This window comes from Homalodisca vitripennis, chromosome 4 (genome assembly GCF_021130785.1).
Source record: "Homalodisca vitripennis isolate AUS2020 chromosome 4, UT_GWSS_2.1, whole genome shotgun sequence".
NCBI classification, from domain to species: Eukaryota; Metazoa; Arthropoda; class Insecta; order Hemiptera; family Cicadellidae; genus Homalodisca; species Homalodisca vitripennis.
The window spans coordinates 158,625,581-158,647,245 of NC_060210.1; the positions used below are offsets into that span (position 1 = coordinate 158,625,581).

The 21,665-nt window shown below is 35.2% G+C and overlaps 1 protein-coding gene across 1 annotated transcript; it reads right to left on the reverse strand.

Annotated features, from left to right (window-relative positions):
- Nucleotides 1-560: 560 nt before the first annotated feature.
- Nucleotides 561-19,960, reverse strand: LOC124360412 (sperm-associated antigen 7). Its single transcript, XM_046814026.1, has 6 exons — nucleotides 19,732-19,960; nucleotides 13,161-13,228; nucleotides 8,845-8,933; nucleotides 6,981-7,152; nucleotides 4,999-5,158; nucleotides 561-2,379 (listed from the first exon to the last, which is right to left on the reverse strand). Exons 1-6 carry the CDS (start codon nucleotides 19,808-19,810, stop codon nucleotides 2,252-2,254), a joined length of 696 nt encoding a protein of 231 aa, XP_046669982.1. The 5' UTR covers nucleotides 19,811-19,960; the 3' UTR covers nucleotides 561-2,251.
- Nucleotides 19,961-21,665: the final 1,705 nt, after the last annotated feature.

The following is a 21,665-nucleotide window of genomic DNA, read 5'->3' on the forward strand; positions in this document are numbered from 1 at the left end:
CAATAAGAAAAGAGCTTCAAGAATGCATTAGCAACTTCAAAAACCCAATTGAAAAATTAGAAAACAATAACGTTCTGTTTCTAATGTCTAATCTAACATACTTCGCCATGTGTTTTCATGATAGTTCTTTAATTGACCATCGAGAGTAGTAGTAACTAAACCACACTACTGTGGACCTCTAGTAGTTCAAATAAATACTACTACTAGAGGCCAATGTGTATCATCTTACAGATTTCGTGAAGCGAAGCAGTTGTTAGAACGTAACAACTCGGACGTGGCAGTCAAAGGGTTAAGTTCAAAATAGAAGTACAGAACATGGAAAGACTGTTTCCTTACATATCCTGGTTTGAGAAAAATGAGTTAAATCATATCTAGCAATAAGGAAAAGTCAGAAAATTAAATCTGATTAACAAAACTATACCAAACTGTATGTAAAACTTTTGATAGCAAAAAGTAGTTGTTAAAACTTTTAAATTAATACAGATATAATGACAACCAATATTTACTACGGTTTTTTAGTTAGATAAGGGTAAAATGTTTTAAAATAAAAAATAAACAAATTGAAAGTAACAATCTTTATTACTTAAATTTCGAAGGTAAAATCTTAGGCTATTTTTCTACATAATCGCCATTTAAATTAAAACATTTACAGTAAGGTGGTACAAGTTTTTCACGACCCTCTCTGTAGAAATCTGCTGCCTGCAAGTCCAACCATTGGTTTACACAAGCAGTTCAGGGTCAAATCAGCAAGCCATGTCCTAAACACTGGGAACAGATAGTCACTCGGTGCATGGGCGCCATGCAGAATTATTAAAAACTTCCCTTCCAAGAGCTATTGGGAACAATTGGCTGCGTGTAGACAAGCATTTTTGTAAAGAAATAAAACTTTCTTGCTTAGATTTCATTGACAATTGTTTTGTATCATGCGTCTTAAGTTTCTGGGTAATACATCTCTGAGTTAACAGTTTGGCCACGTTAAAAAAAAATCAATGAGAATCACTTCCTGAGCTCCCAAATACAGTAGCCACGATTTTTCATGCTGACAGCATTTGTAGACACCTCAGTTATTTGGGCAAGTGTCCCCATTCATTCGACAGCCGGTTTATTTTACAGTTGATATAATTTACTCAAGTCTCATCACCAGTTACAATATGATCAATGACTTTTGTCTTATAGCTCTCCAAAAATAAATGTCAATGCTGCAGCAAGTCTCTGTTTGTAGTGGTGTTCTGTTAGATTACAAATTCCATCTGGCACGAAATTTGTGGTAACCAAGTTTATCAACCAAAATTTCATGAACTAAACACCGTTAAATTTGGGGGGAAATGTTCTGAGTTCTACAATTGTGAAATGACGATTTTCATGGATTATTTCATTGATATTCACCACCAATTCATCACTCACAGTACTAGGCCTACCACTGCGATGCTAATCGTGAACACTGGTTCGTTGATTTTTAAAATTAATGAGCCATTGCCTCACTGGGCTTTCACTAATTATTTCTTGACGGTACACATCAGTAATCTGGCGATAAATTCAATTGGTTTGTGATTTTCCACCGACAAACACTTTATCACAGATCACACTTCATAACTGACTGAATTACCAATTGCAGCATTTATTTCAAAACTCCACTGTAAACAAAGTATGATAGGCACAAATCAGGATGCACTGATTACATACTGAGTGTAGAACCACTCTGATGCCAAGATGGCGGTGTTAGTCCCACCCATTCCCGCGAGATGATAAAACGTCTGTTACTTTCTAGACAGCCATAGCATCAAGTTGTTTTTACTGTAATATTTCTGGATCACAGCCAATGTAAAAATATGAACTATTAAAAAGTTAAATATTTTGGGCCTTAAAGTTAAGAATAAATGCATTTTATGGATAGTATTTACTTACAAACTCTTAATACATTTAAGTAATTAAAGGCTATTATATACAATAAGGATTTTTCATAATGTACTACTGTACATATTTTGTATAGTTTGAGAATGATTATCATTACATGTCCCTTTTTTTCCAATGTACTCACTTATGTGGGATAACAGCCACTCAACATTTACTATTTACTTACTTACTTATCAGGTACATTTAATTATTTATAGGGTTTATAAAAAAAATTTGTTTCAATTTCATTTTTAATTAATTCATTCCGTTTTAATTATGTAAAATAAAATAATACATTAAAATTTAAAATGAGTTTGTACACAAATAACATAATATTTTGCACTTAAACTAAATTTCACTATAATTTTGGTACAGCTGGACTATTTTCTGATGAACACTGTTGGCTCAGCTTCATCCGTTTTTTTGATTGTATGTCTGCTAGGGTTTGTTCAATTGACCTATGATCTTTTTTATTTTCACTTGGAACTGAAACAGAAAACATAACTGTTAATACTCTTTTAAAATTAAACTATAAAGGTATAACAATGCTGAAGTGTATTTGTTCTTCTCCTACCACGGTGAAATAAATTGCATGGCTATTCCACATGCTCTAAGCAGACCATACAATAATATTTACATTTGATTTTCAAAGACAGTACACATTTCTGAAGTGATACTAAACATAACTAAGAGCACTGAGGTCTAGTAAGTGTATTCAGAAACTATTTTTGTCAGTAACTGTTAGACCAGCTCATCATTTTATTGTGGTACAATATTTGTTTGGTAAAATTATCCTAAATGAATGTTTAACCCATTGCGGATCACTGACGAAATATCTCGTCAGGGAGTAGCTGAGCCTAGCTGTAAAGAGATGTGCTATTTGATTTGACAAACAAAACAGTGCTTAGTTTTCTTGTATGTGAAAGTGATAGTCCACTTATGAGTTCATTCCACCAGACCAAGTCAGATTGTTAATCAAGTGTTTATCAAAAAAGGATGCAATTATTAACAGAGAAGGGACTAGTTTTCCTACAATGCACCCGCATACACAACCATCTCTGTTAGTTTTTAGCAAAAAATCGGAAGAATTTTTGCATCATGCTCCTTACTCACCTAACTCAACTACGTGTGGTTTTTAAAACTGTTTTTAACTCGGAAGGAGGAGAAGAAAAGGACTCAGATATTACAACATTGATAACGTCAAGTAAAAACAAGGAAGGAGCTATAAGCACTTCTAAGGGCACACCCAGACTTTTGGTTTAGGGGAGGCTTCCCCACTAAAATGTATTAATTACAAGTCTTGTATGAGTCGTTTTACTGTTGCAGGGCTGTATTACATAATCCTTACATTACAGAGTATGGTAAATTATCTAGAATAATTGTTAAGTGGTTTGGGTTTTATACAATTATAATTCTAATAAAATATTATTAATATACTATAATATAACATTTTTATGTTATAACAACTGGATTATATAACATAACATTATAATATTAATATTTGGTAAAGAAAAAGAAAATTATTTTGATCTTTAAAATCTACATTTAATTGGAACAAAAGTATAAGCATGAATATGGATTTAAAAAACAAAATCTAGACGTAGATTTGATTTTCTTTAGTACAGAGACTACCTTTGAACTGGTCACTTCAATTTCTCTGTGAATATTCAATGCTGCTAGTCCAGTCAGCCTGTCTGAACCCCTGGTATTCCTAAGGTACGTTTTTAGCTGACGTAATGTAGAGAATGACCTATCAGCAGTACTTATAGTCACAGGGAAGGTACACAAAATTCTCACCAATGTGTGGATATTGGGAAACAAGTCCTTGTCAAACAATTCAACATGTCAATTGCTTGTTTGGTATGTTAGAGCGGGTCTTGAAGCTGTTGTGCTACAATTCAAATTCAGCCTTGAGTGGGCCCTTGTTGTAGACCCCATTTTTATAAAAATTACACAGCTTTAGAAAATTGAGTTGTTTTGTCTTGTATGGCTTCTTTCTCTATATTTGATACATCTGCTGATGGCATTAAGCACCCAAAACCTCTAAATGTCTTTATGTTTGATGAATCGAGATTCTAATGAAATAATTCATCTCTAATACTGAAGAAAGGGTGTGATCTAGAACGGCAAATAACAGTGGAGATAATAAATCAGATGTATTACCATTAAACCCTGAACTACGATGAAGACTCAATTATGGTAAGAGAATAATGTAGATGACTTTCAATGAGTTGCTGCCTCTTAGATCAGAAGTCAGCTTTGTGTGCTGGCCAATGGAAAAAGGAAAAATCTGCAGGAGGCAATTTATTTACCATTTATTATTTTAGACCATTAACTAGATTTTCTTCATCATCCTATCTTCCATTAATGTAATTTTACATTCATATTAATAATTTCACAAAACTTAATTAATTTATTTAGTTAGAAGTTGTTTACATGTGAAATACAGAAATTAACCCTCAAAATGGTGAAAAAAACCCTTTGTAGTGGCATAGAGTTTTAGTATGTTCCAAATATAACAATAGATGATAAAAGAACAATTAAATTATCTTCTAATTTCGTTTTATCCGATGGAAAAGGTTAGGTTTTATACTAATTTGAGAAAAATATCATCATTCATTTCAAATTTAATCATGATTTAATAAGTATGTAGTTCATATGCCTTAAAAATACGTATATTCATACATTATTTTTAGGGCTATGAAAAATGTTTATAGATGTTTCTCATATTTAGTCACATAGGCCCATTTACTTTCGTTCCATAATATACATTTTGTAATGTTCAAAATAATACTATTTTGATTAATTAAATTAAGTTCAATAATTTCAATTAATTTTTTCCTATCACATAAATATTTTTCAAGCTAAAATAAAACTATTAGTGACTATCTTTCCAAATCTATTGAGAGTAGTATTATATTTATTTGGACTTGATTCATCTACTACGTAGTCTAGTGCTGGATCATCTTGCACGTTTACATGAATTGTCATATGCTGACACTGTAAGGGATAATGTATATAAATGTGTATGTTTTTTCTTTGTGATAATGTTGTAATATACACAAAATATCACAAATATAAAGCTACAGAGCAAATTTAATTTACCAAAGCCATATTGCTTGTTAGTTTCTGTTTTCCTTGCAGCTTCCAATGCAGCGTCCAATCCAATCAAATGCTGATATTTTTCTTTATAATTACTGTTAGGAACAAATTTTTCAGGTTTTCTTAAAGCATCCTCTTTTTCTTCTTTGAGTTCTTGTTTACGCTAAAAAAATAACAGAATTAACCATATATTCTAGACATAGTATATACTTAGAGGTAATATAGATGAAATACTTTTTTAATAATTTTTCTACCTCCACAATGAGAATACTGTACTAACTACTTTAACATAGTGTTATCATTAATACATGCAGATATATCAAAATACCCATGGGTGCAAACTACACTGTATCTGATATAACATAATAACAGGCCATTAGATTAGGATCTATAAAAATGACATGTGGTGGCAGGAGTGAGATAGCTGTGTACCTCTTAACATAAATACACATTATGTCTTAAATACAATAATGTGTATTGTATATACGCATGAACATAAGCAACACATTCTTAAAGTGACATTACAATATAAACCACACCCCAACCTAACCTTAACAAGTCTTGACTTGTATTGGGGACTTTTTGACCCACCACCACCAGTTTAGCACATTAGAACATTATAAAAATCTTGCAAACTACGAGGGTCAGTCAAATATAAACAGGACTTTTATTACTATACCCAACGTCCAGGTTGTAGCAGGTAGCCATGTTGCAGTAGTGGTAGGGGGCAGCCTGGGGGAGGGGGAAAGCTGCAACAATGCGTTCTCAGTGCTGTTTTGTTTGTCATTGTAGCCATGTCTGAACAAGAGGTTGTATCTGCAGTTGCGCAACGAATTATTATTAAGTTCTTGACAAACGAAGGTATTAAACCAAGTGAAATTTTTGTTAGACTGACAACTCAGTTTGGGGATAAGACTTTATCACGTTCTCAAGTGTACGATTGGGTTAAAAAGTTCAAAGGCGGACGTGAAACAGTTGAAAATGAAAGTCACAATAGGCGTCCAAGGACCAGTTTGACTAATGAGAACATTTGTGCTGTTCGTGAACTTCTTGAAAATGATCGATGCTTAACGATAGATGAAATTGCCAGTGAAGTGGAAATTAGTCATGGTAGTGTGCATTCCATCGTCACAGAGCATCTGGGTTTTCGGAAAATTTGTGCAAGATGTGTCCCTCGGCTTCTGACTCTCGATCAAAAACAAACCCGGAGAGACATTTGCCAAAGGCTTTTGAATCGGCTTGAGAGAGAGGGGAATGGTTTTTTAAATTGCATAATAACCTGTGATGAAACGTGGGTCCATCACTACACTCCTGAATCCAAAATGGCGTCAATGGAGTGGCGAAGGAAAACGAAACTCGCCCTGTGAAAGCCAAAACACGGTTGTCTGCTGGGAAAGTTCTTGCCACCATCTTTTTTGACTGCAAAGGCGTTTTGCTTATTGACTTTTTACACGAACGTCGTACTGTGAACGCTGCTCATTACTGTCAACTTCTTGAGCAAGCAAAAGCAGCCTTTCGGAACAAAAGGCGTAATCAGCCAATCAGATATGTCATTTTGCTTCATGACAATGCTAGGCATCACACAGCTGCCTTGACCCAAGAGAAATTACGCCAAATTCATTGGGAAACATTGGAACATCCTCTCTACAGCCCAGATTTGTCTCCATGTGACTTTCACCTCTTTGGTTCTCTCAAAGAAGCACTTGGTGGAAACCGTTTTGAAAGTGATGAGGAAGTACAGGAATTTGTGTGCAATTGGTTCAAGACACAACCTCAAATCTTTTATGAAGAAGGGATCCATAAGCTATCCTCACGCTGGGAAAAGTGTATGAGAGTTGAGGGAGACTATGTAGAAAAGCAGTAACATGTAATCATTGTATTGTTTAGCTTTAATAAACGTATAAGTTAAAAGTCTTGTTTATATTTGACTGACCCTCGTAGATCAATTTTATTTTTAAAATAACATGACTTGATTTTCAACTGACCTTTTCAGCTAATTCTTTAGCTGTCTCCTCATTCCATTCCTGTCCATTTCTCAAGGTTGTCAACTCATCATCTGATGGCGGGTGTTCTTTCTTAAATAGCATTATGTAACGGTCGACACCCTCAATTCCAAATGACTGTGCTGTCATGCCTGCGACCTCAGCAACATCGTGGCTGAAAATATTGAAACATAAATTTAATAAAGAATACAATAATGTTAAGTCCTATAAGAACTATGACAGACATAACATGTTACAATGAATCAAACATATAATATATTTATGAATATTTAAAAGCAAAATTTAAATTAAACAGATTATTTGCATATTTAGAATAACACTTTTGTCTATAACTGTAAACTGACAAAATATATGTGATAAAATGGAAAATACAATCTAAAATTCCATATTCAATACCAAAAAATATTTCTAGTCTTTTTTGTCTAATCCTACAACAGCCAAAGAATAGTTTGTCTTTCCAGTAAACTTCTCTCTTGCTTGTGCCAACTGCAAAGCACTATTAGACATACATCATCCTTCCCAAAAATGTATATTTCGCCATCCACACAGTAGGCTTAGAATTGCATCAGTTTCGCAACAATTGCCAGGAAAGCAATGCTTGTGTTAATACTCTTTACTACTTTCTACCTTTGTAACGTGGGTTTCTCAACTGAGGCAGTCATCAAATCAAAGTACAGACCAAACTTAAAAACTGAAAATAGTGTGTGTGTGTGTTTTGCAATTTTGAACATAAGTTCCGATTTTGATATAAAAATTACAGGATTTTGATATAAAAAATCTCATCCTTTGCAAAGACTTTTAGCAAATATGTCTTTTAGCTTGTATGGAACTTTAAACGAAATTTATGAACTGTAATGAATTTGAGTAGATATATTATCTGATTCGCTAAAGTGTAATTTTTATGAAACAATCATTGAATTATTAAAACAATATTTGAAATGTTAAAACACTTTCCACTTTATTTATTTCTTTCCATACATTCACTTGTACTATTCCAAGTCTACCAACAATATAATAATAGCGTTCTTCTTTAAAAATCAGTAATAGTGAACAGTTATATAGTTTACATTATTTATTAAAAACAAAGGTTTTACTTGATATTTGTATGCTGGCTAATTTACAATGGGCATACAGTCAAATATGTTACTGATGAGAATTATTTATGTAATTATAAAGGCACAATATTTTATAAGGGGAGGAGGGGGGCACCACGGAAAGTAGTACAAACCTAAGGGAGCCCAACAAGTTTGGGAAACACTGTTTTATATTGTTACTGGCCACCAAAAGTAAAAAATGTCTGACACGCAATGCAATCTTGACAGATTGTATGACAAAAATAAAACTGGTGGAAGCAGTGATTCAGGTGTGATTTAGGGATGAAGTAATCATAAACAATTGCAAAAAAACTTGTGGATTCCACGCAAAGAAGAGTCCAGGAAGTTATAAAAGTAAAAGGAGGTCATGTTCCATACTAATTAATGGTAACAAACTTATGTAGGTGTACTTAAATGTAGCTTTGGTCTAAATAAATCACATTTACAAATTAATTCTGCTTGTTCACATAATTCACACAATACTATACAATTTAGCCAATAACTTGGCTTTTATACATCCAGATTTTTTATTTGAAAAATCTTTATTGATAATATACTTTGGTTTTGTGTAGAAGACAACAACTAGAATACATAAAAATTGTTTTAAGTGAAACTCTACTTTTTACTTACTTTAAATGGTAAAAAGATCCTTTTATTTATTCAATTTAATTCCTTTACCCCTTTAAGTTTTTTTTAAATATAATAAGTTTTATTATTATCAATAACTCTTACATATTAAAAACAGTACTTACATTATTCCACGATAGACTTGGTCCATTGGAGGGAATTTCAAACGAGTTTCAGTATCATTTTGTAGAAAGGCATTTACTTTCTTCTCCGTCTAGAAAAAATATTTCTTTATATAATCAAGCACAATAAAAATGTATAAGTATAAAGATAACCTTGTAATGTAGAGTTAATAACATAAAAATATATAAGTATAAAATAGAAAATATAACTGTACATAAGTTTTCCATTAACATTAAAGATATTATAATGAAAAATACATTAATTGACATTAGTTTTTTTCCAGACCGTGTATAAATGATCTCTCCTATGATATTTTGGGGATTTGTTTTTCAGGGTAAACAAAATATATAATGCAACCATTTTGGATAACCAATTTTTCGGCTAACCCAATTCATTTAAAAATAACTCATTAGAATGGGTATGCAGGGAAAATGAATTGCATACAAATAATTTCTTTATATTATATTTTGGGAATGGTGGAAGGAATGGGGGAGATTACTAGTGGCATGAGACAATCAATATGGTAGTGAGCCCCTCCATCATGGAGGGCGCCACCATGGAGAGGATCGTCACTGCCCTGTTTCCTGTACATCCACAGCGACCACTAGTTGACTTCGAACGGGTGGAGAGCGTTCCGCTTTTTACTATTGAGGAAGTTGGAAACCTCCGTTCTCACCCTGAAGAGCAACAAGGCTCCCGGCCAGGACGGGATTCCCAGCGAGGCTCTGAAGAAGATTTTCACCATCAATCCCGTGTTGTTGCTGAGAATGTACAATGCCTGCTTGGTTGAAGGAGTGTTTCCATCTCCCTGGAAAACCACCAGGCTGGTGCTTATTAGCAAGGGAAAAGGTGATCCTGAGCTGCCGTCGTACTACAGACCTCTCTGCATGCTGGACACGGCTGGAAAACTTTTTGAAAAGTTGATCCGTTCCCGCCTGATTTCTGCCGTGGTAGCCGCCGGGGACCTTTGCCCTCGTCAGTACGGCTTCAGAAAGGGACGATCAACAATCGACGCGATTACGGAAGTACAGAAAGCAGTTGAGAGAGCCGAGAGCTACAACCATTTCTCCCGCCGAGTAGTGCTTCTTGTTACGCTTGATGTCAAGAATGCCTTCAACTCGGCGAGATGGGTCGATATGTTGTATGCACTTCGTGACACCTTCCGTATTCCAACGTATCTGTTGCGGCTCATCGAGGACTACCTCCGTTCTAGGCGTCTGATATACGACACTCGAGACGGAGCGCGGACGGTGGAAGTCACCTCTGGTGCCGCGCAGGGTTCAATACTCGGCCCGGATCTCTGGAATATCGCTGACAGCCTCCTGAGATCCGAGATGCCAGAGGAAACCGTCTTAGTTGGGTACGCCGATGACGTTGCGGCTCTCATCGCCGCACGCAACGTTGAGCTTGCCCAGCTAAAGTTGAACCAGGTCATGCGAGTGGTCAACGCCTGGATGTCCGATCACGGTCTTTCGCTTGCTCTGAGCAAGACGGAGATCGTGATTCTCACAAAGAAGAGAATTGATACCGTCGTCCCGCTGCGAGTGGGAAGGAAAGTGGTCCAGTCAACGCGTGCCGCCAAGTACCTCGGAGTCATGGTGGACAACAAGTTAAGCTGGAGAGACCAGATCTTCCGTTCGGCGGACAAGGCTGCTAAGGTGGTCTCTTACCTTAGTAAGCTAATGGCCAATGTCGGGAGTCCTCGGTCCAGCATAAGACGGTATTGATGTCCGCAGTCCAGCCCGTGCTCCTTTATGGGGCAGAGGTGTGGGCAGACGCTCTTACCAAGGAATTTTATAGGTTGCGACTCGCCCGGGTTCAGCGTCAAGCTGCGCTCCGGGTGTGTTCCGCCTATCGGACAGTATCCCAGCCTGCCGTCTTGGTGGTTGCCGGAGTCATCCCTGTCAAGCTCTTGGCAGGGGAGAGGAAGGCGATTTATCAGAGACAAGGCGAGATCGGCAAGGACGAAGCAAGATCGGAAGAGCGTGCCCGAACCTTCCAGCAGTGGCAACACAGCTGGGAGCACGAAACCCGAGGATGATGGACTGCGCGACTCATCGAGCAGGTTCAACCATGGGTCGAAAGGCGGCATGGCGAAGTGGACTACTACCTCACGCAGTTCCTGACAGGTCACGGCTATTTCAAGTCGTACTTGAACCGGATGGGCAAGACCGGTTCACCGGATTGCATCTACTGCCCGGGCGTTCCCGACGACGCGGAACAAACCTTCTTCCGCTGTCCGCGTTGGGAAAGGCCCCGCCTGGAGGCCACAAGAAAACTCTGGGTTTTTTTCGGTGGATACGGTCTGCGAAAAGATTATGGAGGATGAGGGGGACTGGAATTGTTTGTGACAGTTCGTCCGGGGCATTAAAAGAAATCCGATCTGGACCGCGAAGTGGCCCAGATCCCTTGACCGAGCGGCTGGATAAGGAGCGAGCCCCACGGGCTTAAGCCAAATTTAGGCCTAGCCTGAAGTAATGTGATAAACAATCCCAGGTTATAATTCTAAAGAGTAGAGGAGGTTTTTTAGTGGGTAAACCCGTCTGCGTGCGTAATTGCATTTTTCCTGCCTCTCCCTAAAAAAAAAAAAAAAAAAAAAAAAAAAAAAAAAAAAAAAATGCTGGTATGGTGATTATTTAAGGAGGGAGAGGGTGAATCATCTTGAGGAAACGTTATTTGTCTGCACAGTCGCTACATCAATGTGCCACGCACGCACGCACCCACTCTTCTGCCTTGAGACAGGATTAGTGCAGTGTTCTGCTGTTGAATAAAACACTACATTCGGTTGACCTGAGTTCGGTTAACCAGGGTTTTACAGTATAAGATTACCTAATGTAGGGATCTTATGCACGTAATGATATGGGGAACTGACAATGCATCTAAGGTGCCATGATTTATTAAAACAATATAATCTTGTATAAATATCTCAAAAAACCTTTTTTATAAAACCTATTATATAGGCTACAAACTTGTATAAAAATATTAAAATTTGAGAATCAAGATACTGAATGTAAGGAAGTAACCATTGTATAGCAACCACATAGTAACCTACACTTAAAATCTAAATAAAACATCTATACATAAATTTTTTGACTTTCTTATCCAATAGTGTCAATGGTAAAACCAACATCAGTTTTATCTAATTCAATTGTTTTAAGTTCCAATTCATCACCATCATTTCCATAAACACATACTACATTGATCTGTTTGTGTTTTTTATGATACAAACCTAATTGTCATTATTTTTTTTCTGTCCATTGCTGCTTAGCCACAAAAGCTTAACTATCATTGTCCGAAATGTCACTAATGAGCATTTCTTATGGATCGTCTTCCTTAGCCTCACCAAACACATCATTGTCAGCAGGTAAAATATCTTAATCATTTTCAGCTACCTGATAACACTCACTCACATCATACAAAAGCTTATTTGTATCTTAGAAATGTAAATTATAATGTTTATTCAAACTCATATTGTAACACTAAATACGTTATAAGTATTGAGAAACAAATAAAAACTTCCTATATTCTATTTAGTAGGTTGTATTAGAATATTAAGAAGGTTATGTGCAATGTTCTAGCGCAATTGCCAATAGCTATGCCAAATCTGAAAGACCAGATTTGTACCAAAAATAATCATGATTTACTTTGCTTGAAAATCACAAGGAAGGATGGGTTGTTCTTGCACATACTTCTAAAGCACACATTCACACTAGATGTGCCCCACCAAAATACTGTATCAGCTGTGATTACTTGCTTTCTCTTCCCCTCCACTAACCCTCAGATAACTATCTCCTCCCCTCCCTACTAACTATCCTCAATAAAACACTTGTTGTCATTGAATATGCAAAAGTAGCAATTAATCCATATTAAATGCACAAATCATACCAGTACATCTTTACTCCTTTGGGCCAAGCAATTAAACAACGTACCTATACATTGCTACTTACTTTTTCCTATAAAACTCCTTCTCTTCAAAGAGTTTAATGCCATGCTTGTTAAAATGTTTGTGTTAACAATCTTTTAGGTAAGTATACATTGTATATTATTACTTCTTGATTTTTTATTCATTTGTTGTATAATGATTGCTATAATTTCATATGATTAACAAAATTCATGAAAAAATAAGGAAGATACAGGGAAACGTGTCAAACAATTCAGGTTAAAATGGGTTCAGTATCATCTGATAATCTAGAGAGATAGAAGAAGTCACTGGTATTCCTCAGAAATAAAATTTAAATTTGGACAGTACCTGAAGGGTTAATGTTTAAATAACTACTTTCAAAGAATTTTTACATACTTTGAGCTAAGGACAGCCTACCTGTTCTCTGAATTTTCTCAGTTTTTCTTTTTCTGCTTTTTGTTTCACCAACATTTCATCTCTTTGCCCTGAAAAAGAATTTAATTAAACTTAAATAATTATGTTATATTACTCTAGAATTGCATAAACGAGGATCAATTTTATTCATTTACTACTAATAAATTGACTAGCATAACATTCTTTTTAAGTTGAACCAATATCTAATGCAAATACTGAATATTGTAAATCAGTCATTTTTAAGCCATGTCAGTAAATTTCTTGTTATGTATTTGATAACCTGTAATTTTAATACTGTTTTTCAGTGCAGATGCTTAAAATAGCAATATTTGGCTGGTTAAAATACAAAATGTTAACACTCTTAGCCCTACATAAAGGTTCATCATATGGAAGGTTCAAGTAATTAATTGATTATTATCGATGTTATAATTACACTTGTACAGTAACATAGATGCCTGGGAAATGTTAATTTAACAAATTGTTCTGGTACATTAATTTAATATAAAATACTCATGCAAATTAATTTTAGAATTTATAAGAAAAAATATCAAAATAAACAAATTACAGATCCTTCATATCAACATCCATTGCCTATGTAAGAAATCCAGGATTGTTCAGTGACTAAACCATCCCTCAATTCTGTATTGTATGGGTTCAACACCAAAAGATTTCTTGCAAAGTTAAACATTAAGCTAAGAGTCTCGATCAATTGAATTACCCAAAATCAAAACCATAATGAACACACACAACATAGGTGATGAATGCTGCCATTGATTGTATATAAAATTATTATTAACTTAGTGTACTACAGCCATTGGAAATTTTAAGATTTGCTTATTTTGCTTTTTTAATTAAAATTTCAATATGGTATTATTTGTTAGGTAAAACCATTTATGAATGTACCATCCTGTTGAAATTATATAGAAGAGGATAATGTAAAAGAATTTTAGAGAACCATTTTTTCCACTTTCAAGGTCTATGTATTTTACCTGTTACACATACAGGTAAGATACATGTATATAAATAGTTGTATATAAATGCGTACAAGATTCTAAGGGTTTTTTTTATGACAGGTTATAAGGTAAGTAATGAAGGGAATTATAATTTGAAATCGGGTAGAGGTATTTCATTTAATATCACTAGGGTTAATTGTAAGACAGGGCCTTATGGCCCTAAATTCACCCTTTTCTATATATGATACAAAATAACGTCAATTGAATTGAATTTAAATACAGACTAAGTCTGTAAGCTAACAAACAGTGCTTTGATTATACTTGTATAGCTCCTACTTGTTTAAGAGAATCCCAACTAAAACTCAACATACTGTTAATTTATTTAATGTTTTAATCATTTTTACTTAAATGGTAGATGTTAATGCAATATAATAATAATATTTTACTGCAAGCTATTTGTTGATTTAAATCTGCCTCTATGTATGTGTCACATTAAATACAGATCAATAATTCTTTAAATTATTACTATTTTAAAAATATTAGAAACATCTGTGGTTTTTTTACTTGTTTATTTTGTGTTTTTTCTCTTTTATTAGATGTAAATGTGTAGCGTATATATATATAAATAAACGCTATCAATGTCTGCTATATTCTGTATGGCTACGGTTTGTTCTAAAGTTGAGAGTTTGATTAATACTGTTACAGTTGTACAAGTACTTCTCTAAATGAGAATCTGTTCACTATTTTTATGTAACTTACATTAAGTTTGCTGATACCTTATTCAAATTATTGCAATTGCCGGTCTACTTAAAAATAATTATAGTAAACCCGAAACAAGTGTTCCTAAGGGGTAACTTATTTCACGGCAAGATTAATTATAATTCTTTCTTTCTTTATAATTGAATTGGTTTTTGCAAAGACTACTAACACTAGATTTAAGAAGTAATTTCTCATAGACAACAAGATCATTTCAACTAAATCTTGTCTGATGTTTGTGATCGTCTTGTGTATGATTATGTGTGTCATGTGACCTCAGAAGATAGACCTAATGTATTTTTTCTTGTGACGTGAAAATATCTACTTTATTCTATATAAATAATACACGCCACCTATACATAATCTTTTTCAATTTTAATGTTTCTTTTTCATTGAGTATGTATAATGTAAAATTATATGTTAAGTTATGAGTTAAATATCAGCCTTAAAAGAGACAGTTATTCTTAGGAAATCCCTGGGTAAAAATCAGTTTTGTATTCCTCAGATGCAAAAGATAAATTTGGTCTGGTTACATTCACTGCTAAAAATACTATTTTCCCATGCTCCGTGCTGAAAAATAAATTTAAAAAATGTTCTTGTCTTTTATAGCACATTTGTCATGTTTACAGCAGCAATATAACTTATTGCATTTGGTGTATTTTGAGAGTCCTCAAGACACAAAGTTTGAGTATCCAGACAAATCCTGCACTGATATATTGTTTTCTTCTTCCTACACGAGAGCAGACCACACATCTTCATTGAATCCTACCAAAAGCATCCACGTGCCCCTACTCAGTAAATGCTCTATTTCTACTTCACACGAACTAGAGCTTCATCTGGCATTCCACCTGGCAGGTATCAAAAGCCCTCTGATGATGTCTGAAGTCGAGCATTTACATCTTGATCCCAATGTTATATTTGTTAGAAAAGAGATAAGCAATGAGCAGGGCCATTTGGAAAATGTGGATGCAAATATTTTCATCAGTGATGATATTTATGTTCACTTAGATATTAACTCATCATCTAGTGGTGTCTATCAATGCCACCCAAGTACTTGTTGTACTTAAAGTTAGACAGGGGTTTCACCTTATTTTGTCCTCTTTAGTTCACAGTGACATTTAAGTCATCCTCAAATTGAGGGGGCAGGAGTGTTACTACTCTTATGTTTTTCCACTTGCTAACCACAATACCTTAAAAGCATTGTGCGTAGTTTCCCTTCTCTCAAGTTTTTTGCCTGTAACAGCAGCTGAGAGATCCAATCTGTCTGCATGCAACGTGCCTGTAATTTAAGTCTTTTTTGCAAAAGAAATTTAGACCAATGCATGCTGTTATAAAAGTTGTCTGAAAACACAGAAGATCTTTTTCAAACCTGTTACACAGCATATGCAGAACAACTTTTTCTGTATGTCCTGGACCTGATAGGTCATCCATTGCTCCTGCATAGACACTAAACTTTGATACAGGGCTAGGAGATTCAGTCAACAAATACTGAGTTATTCCATATTTGTGTTGTTTTTTATACACTGTTTGAACAGTAAACGCCCCTCCATAAGACCTTTGATTCATCCAAAAAAAGTTCCTTACCAGGTAGGTAGATGTTTTGCATTTTGTTATTAAATTAATTAATTGCAGACCTCTAATTTTATATAGATGATCAGGAGAGTGATTATCATCGTTAGTAAGATAAAAACAACGTAAAATCAAAATAAATCAATCCTGTGACACATAATCCCCAAAACAAGTTAGAAGAAGTTTGTCAGTTTTCCAATACATCGAAAGTTGTGGAAAATTTACTATTTCTGTATAAAATAGAAGACATAAGGTTTTAAATTTTATAAGTGTCAAAATCTATATTGGCATATTCAAGATTTTTCTGCTTTATCATCAATAAGTATATTAAAATAATCTATTAGTTCATTTCAAGGCAAAGGTATCCGCACCCATTGGAATCAGGAAAAAAGAAGTTATTGAATCAGGGGTATCAGATTAAGACAGTATCAGTAGGGGCTGTTTCCCACAATGGCACTGTTTATACGTTACAGGATTTGGTTGTGGCACCGGTTGAATACCTGAAGTTGATGGCTGAGATGAGTTTGAGATGGTAATTGATATGAAGTTAACGGAAGTAGGCTTAGTGAAGCGAACTGCGGCAGAGTACTCCCTTGTTGATGGTTGAATATTGTTTTCATCAGACCTTTTTCATTGTCAGAATAACTTATTGGTCCCCAGCTATTGTCACTACTATAACACTATTCAGACTGAGAGTCATAGTCAAAATTAATCAATTTCACAAATCGCTAGGTTATTAGGATCTTTAGTCTCCTTTATTTTTGACACCCATTTGTCACAAACTCTAAAATAAGAAATAACGGTAACAGTAATTAAAACAAAAGAACTGCATTTTTAATTTAATATAGTTTTTTTTTAATAAATGTGTTGCTCATCATGTGGGCATCTGTTGTTTTTAAACCAGGAGACGTTGATGTTCCGTTGTGATAGGAAGTTTTGTAATATTAGAAGAAAAAGTGTTATATGCCGGAATTTTAAAAAGTTTGACCGTGCAGGATCATTTTCTATGTCAGCTGGACATTTATACTTATTTTGGTTTAGTCACCACTTTATTAACTTCGAAGCCACCATGACAAAGATATATTTCGTTGGAGTTTGAAGTGTCAGCACATTGAATAATGGACTGGTATTCTTTCTATTGCCAAGTTTACTTCTACCATATTTCAATATTGTCTAAGGAAATTGGCAGTCCTCAGAAAGTTGTTAAAATGTATGATGCCAAATTTAGGAGAAGAAAATACAATTGTGATTCGGGAGCATCGAAAGTCAGAGTAGGGAATCTTTCGGTACTTTGGGATTATACCAACCACACCAGTATGAAGAACACAAAAATATAAATTTATAGAAACAAACATGATAGAACGTAAAAACAACTCTTTAATTACAAAATTACAAACTTACAACGATTATCAATGTGGTCAAATTCCATTATATGCCCCCAACGCTTAAACCTTTTTCAATGAACTTAGAACGTTATAAAACGATGTAGTTGAGTAACAGAACTAACATTCCATCAATCAACAAGCATTTCCAGGTATTGTGATCGGTATTGTTGTCGTTGTTATCTTATCTTTCTCGAGAATCCCGATTACGGCAGGCCGCGCGGCATCACATGATTATTTAAGTTTTTGCACGGTACATAACTGCCTTTCCATTACAATTCAATTTATATTTCTGATCAGCCCCTCTAGAATTTTATATTTTACTGATAGGTACTATCTCGAGGGATGTTTTTCTTTCGTTGACATCAGCACGGGCTTCGGCAGCACCGAGAGGCCGGAGGCACTCGCATTTTGGGGGTGATCAAGAATAAAAACAAGTTTTGTGTGTTTTTTCAATAAAGAGTTTAGTTTTTGTTTGGTAATGTTTGTTTTTGTTGAATTTTTGTGTTTGGATAAATGTAGGGGTAAAACATGGAAGTATACAACAAAGCGACGCAAAAGCTGAACAGGCGGCGAGACTGCAATCACGTTATCTACTAGACCGCTCGACTTTGACTTCTGTCTGAGGATGGGGAGGGGTTTGCGATAAGACAATTCCTGTTTTATATTGACAAAATATTGTTCTACGCTAATCTAGTAATCAGTAGAAGCAAAATGTCAAATAACGATTCATATCTGGGTGTGGTCGGTATAATCCCAAAGTACCAATCTTTCTTGTCCCTCTAGATAAGCGGATAGGGACACCCTGCTACATATTATAAAGGAATGAGTTCTGCCAGGTACAACAATAGTAAACGATTGTTAGAGAGGTTACAATGTCTGGGCGATGAGGGATTTAGACACCTATCCGTCAACCATACTATAACTGATCTGGATACCGGTGGCCATACCAACACTATTGAGAGACACTGGTGTGAATTGAGAGCAAACATATCTCATTATGATGCCCATGGTGACCATTCGTCAGGTACCTAGCAGAAATCTTTTTCAAGGATAAACACCTCCACCCACATATCAGGCTCCTGCACATTTTTGTTGCTATTGCTAAGCTCTACCTGCCAACACAAAGATGGTAAGTGTTCTCTATAACTGTCCATTTATACATTAACTTAAAACTGTTTTTTTACATGATTTGCTATACTTTTTTACAGTTTGGTTAAATTTGGTTGCATTATTTTTTAATTTTCTTCTTATCAGCCCCCTCAAAAATTTCATATTTTAATGATGGCTACTATCTCGAGGGATGTTTTTCGATCATCGACATCAGTGCAGGGCAGCACTGAAAGTGCTGCTAGGCCTATAACCCGGAGGCACGCAGTGTACAAAGAAATATTGTTTCACAGATCAAAAGTAGTATAGTTTTTTTGCTGCTCCAGCTGTAACTGTAACTTCACAATTAGTAAAATAATAAATAGTACATAAGTAAAATCTAACCTTTAAATATGACAACAGTATCACATAAAAATTGAGAGGTGTTTTGAGAAAATAACAACAAACATGAGTGCTCTAAAACTAGCCCTTGAAAATTAATCGTGCTAACTGAAACATACCACTAAGCCAGGATGACACTTTATTACATATTCAGTACAGAATGTCTCCCAACTACTACCCTATGGTAGAAACCACAACTCCCGCATTTATAAGTTGACTGATTTTTTTCAAATCGTCTCAAAAATGTATAATTTTTTCTATAAAATCCATACAAAAATGTTTAACCCCTCATGTAGAACTATAGGAGAATGGAAAAGACATTGTCAAGGCAATGCAAAATGCGCTCCTTTAGGAGTGCTATAATCCCAAAGTTAACAAATAGCTCTACTGTTAAAATAAAATATAATGGAGTAGGCTACTTACTTTTCATCATAGACTTTTGTTTATCTGTGATTGATGGTGGCTTTTCCATTGAATTTAAAATAGAACCAAGCAAATCCATTGTTTCGTTCAATTTCACTATACAGTACTTATTGTTAAAACACAACGGACATGAACTTATTTAGAAACTAAGAAAATCCAAAGAATCATTTAACTCTTTAACCTAGAAGTTCACTTCTTAGCAAACAATAAAATAACCAACCAAACTCAAAAACACATTTTACTTTTTTTTGTGTCATAGAGTAACGAAAAAGTAGTCACCATTTTTTATTCTTTACTCTTTGGTTGCTTCGACAGACACACCTGCAACAATTTTTCAACTTCCCCTCAAAAACACATAGACTACCTTTAGTCTTCAGCGAATTTGTCAGAGAGATAAAGAGCCTAGAACCGTTGTAAACTATATTTTACTGATAGAAAATGGTTTAAGATTTGTGAATTGTGATAATGTTATTTGTACAGGATTGTATGTACGATTAGTCGGGAGACTCCGAAATAGGGCCATGTTTTCCTAACAAAGAGAATTCATCTCTCTATAAAGATTAATGGAAGGTTATTAAGCTGTTTTCTTGATAATATTACAAGACCGTCTGCGCGGAAGATGAAAAACTGTACGAACAGCTGCTTTTGAAGTGACTACTTCTTTTAGCGGGCTACGGATGCATGTTTTGTAATGGGAAAACTTTTGTTTCGCGGTACAGGAACGTCATGCATGTCTTATGTCTTCCACATGCTTTTCCATGCCTTTCAGGTTTCCTGAATTAGACGTGTTGCAACGCTCTGGTATTATTTGTTTAGGTTAACCCTCTTAGTGATAGAAGCCGCTCTAGCGACGTTCATTTGTTTAATATGAATGATAGAGGTCAATGCGTCGACTTTCAAACATGCCTTCGAATTCGTCATCGCTGCTCGGCTATCTTCGGTTAAATTCGGCCGTTATTTACTGCATTGTGTACAAAACGTCTCCTCTTTCCTCTAGATCTGTCTCCAGATGAATTGTTAAAAGAATAATTAACAAATAGCTGGTATTTGTTACGACGTTGTGTTTTTACTCGCGGCCGCTAACCGCCGCGCCGCTAACCTATGAGTTGTGTCGGCCTGTTTTATCGGTGTTATTTCGTTTATTCCGATCGTAATAAGTTCGAAATGGCGGATGATTTACGTTCACAAGATATTAGAAATGTTTTTAGAAGAACAAATGAGTGATGTGATTGACAGTGATATCAGTGCAGACAATTTTCCCGATGATTATAATTCAAATCCTTGTGCAGGCCATTCCCTCCAACGCTTACCAGGAAGACAAGGAGCGGCTATGTATTGTATGTGGCCACACAAAAAAAGGGGAAGATCAGGATTCTAGTGTCCAGGATGCAATTCTAGTGTTCATAGAGTTGGGTGTTTCCATTAATTGGATCATTTTTGGAGACCAAAGTATCAAGGGAGGAAGAGAAAGCATGATAGTAGTAGTGCCTAAGAGTGGAATGGAAGGGTTTCTTCCATGTACATACTGTATATATTTCCATTTATTTAATTATTTATTTATTTATTATTATTTCAACGGCATCCGCCAATATACAATAATTTCACAACATTTTCATGCAACTTAAATATAACATCAACAAAAATAAATAACAACTAATTAAATTACAGAAAGTAGTGATTATGCAGTGAATAATATGCAGGTCATCTGCGAAGAGGAGATATTCCGATGATAGGTGGCTGATGATGTCGTTGACAAACAAGTTGAAAAGAATAGGGCCAAGCTTGGACCCCTGTGGGACACCTGAGGTGAGAGGAAATTCTTCAGACAAATGGTTTCCAAGTTTGACCCTCAGCGAGCGTCCACTTAAATAGCTCTTGAACCATTCTAGAGAGAGTCCGCAGAAACCATATCCTTCGAGCTTGGAAATCAGAAG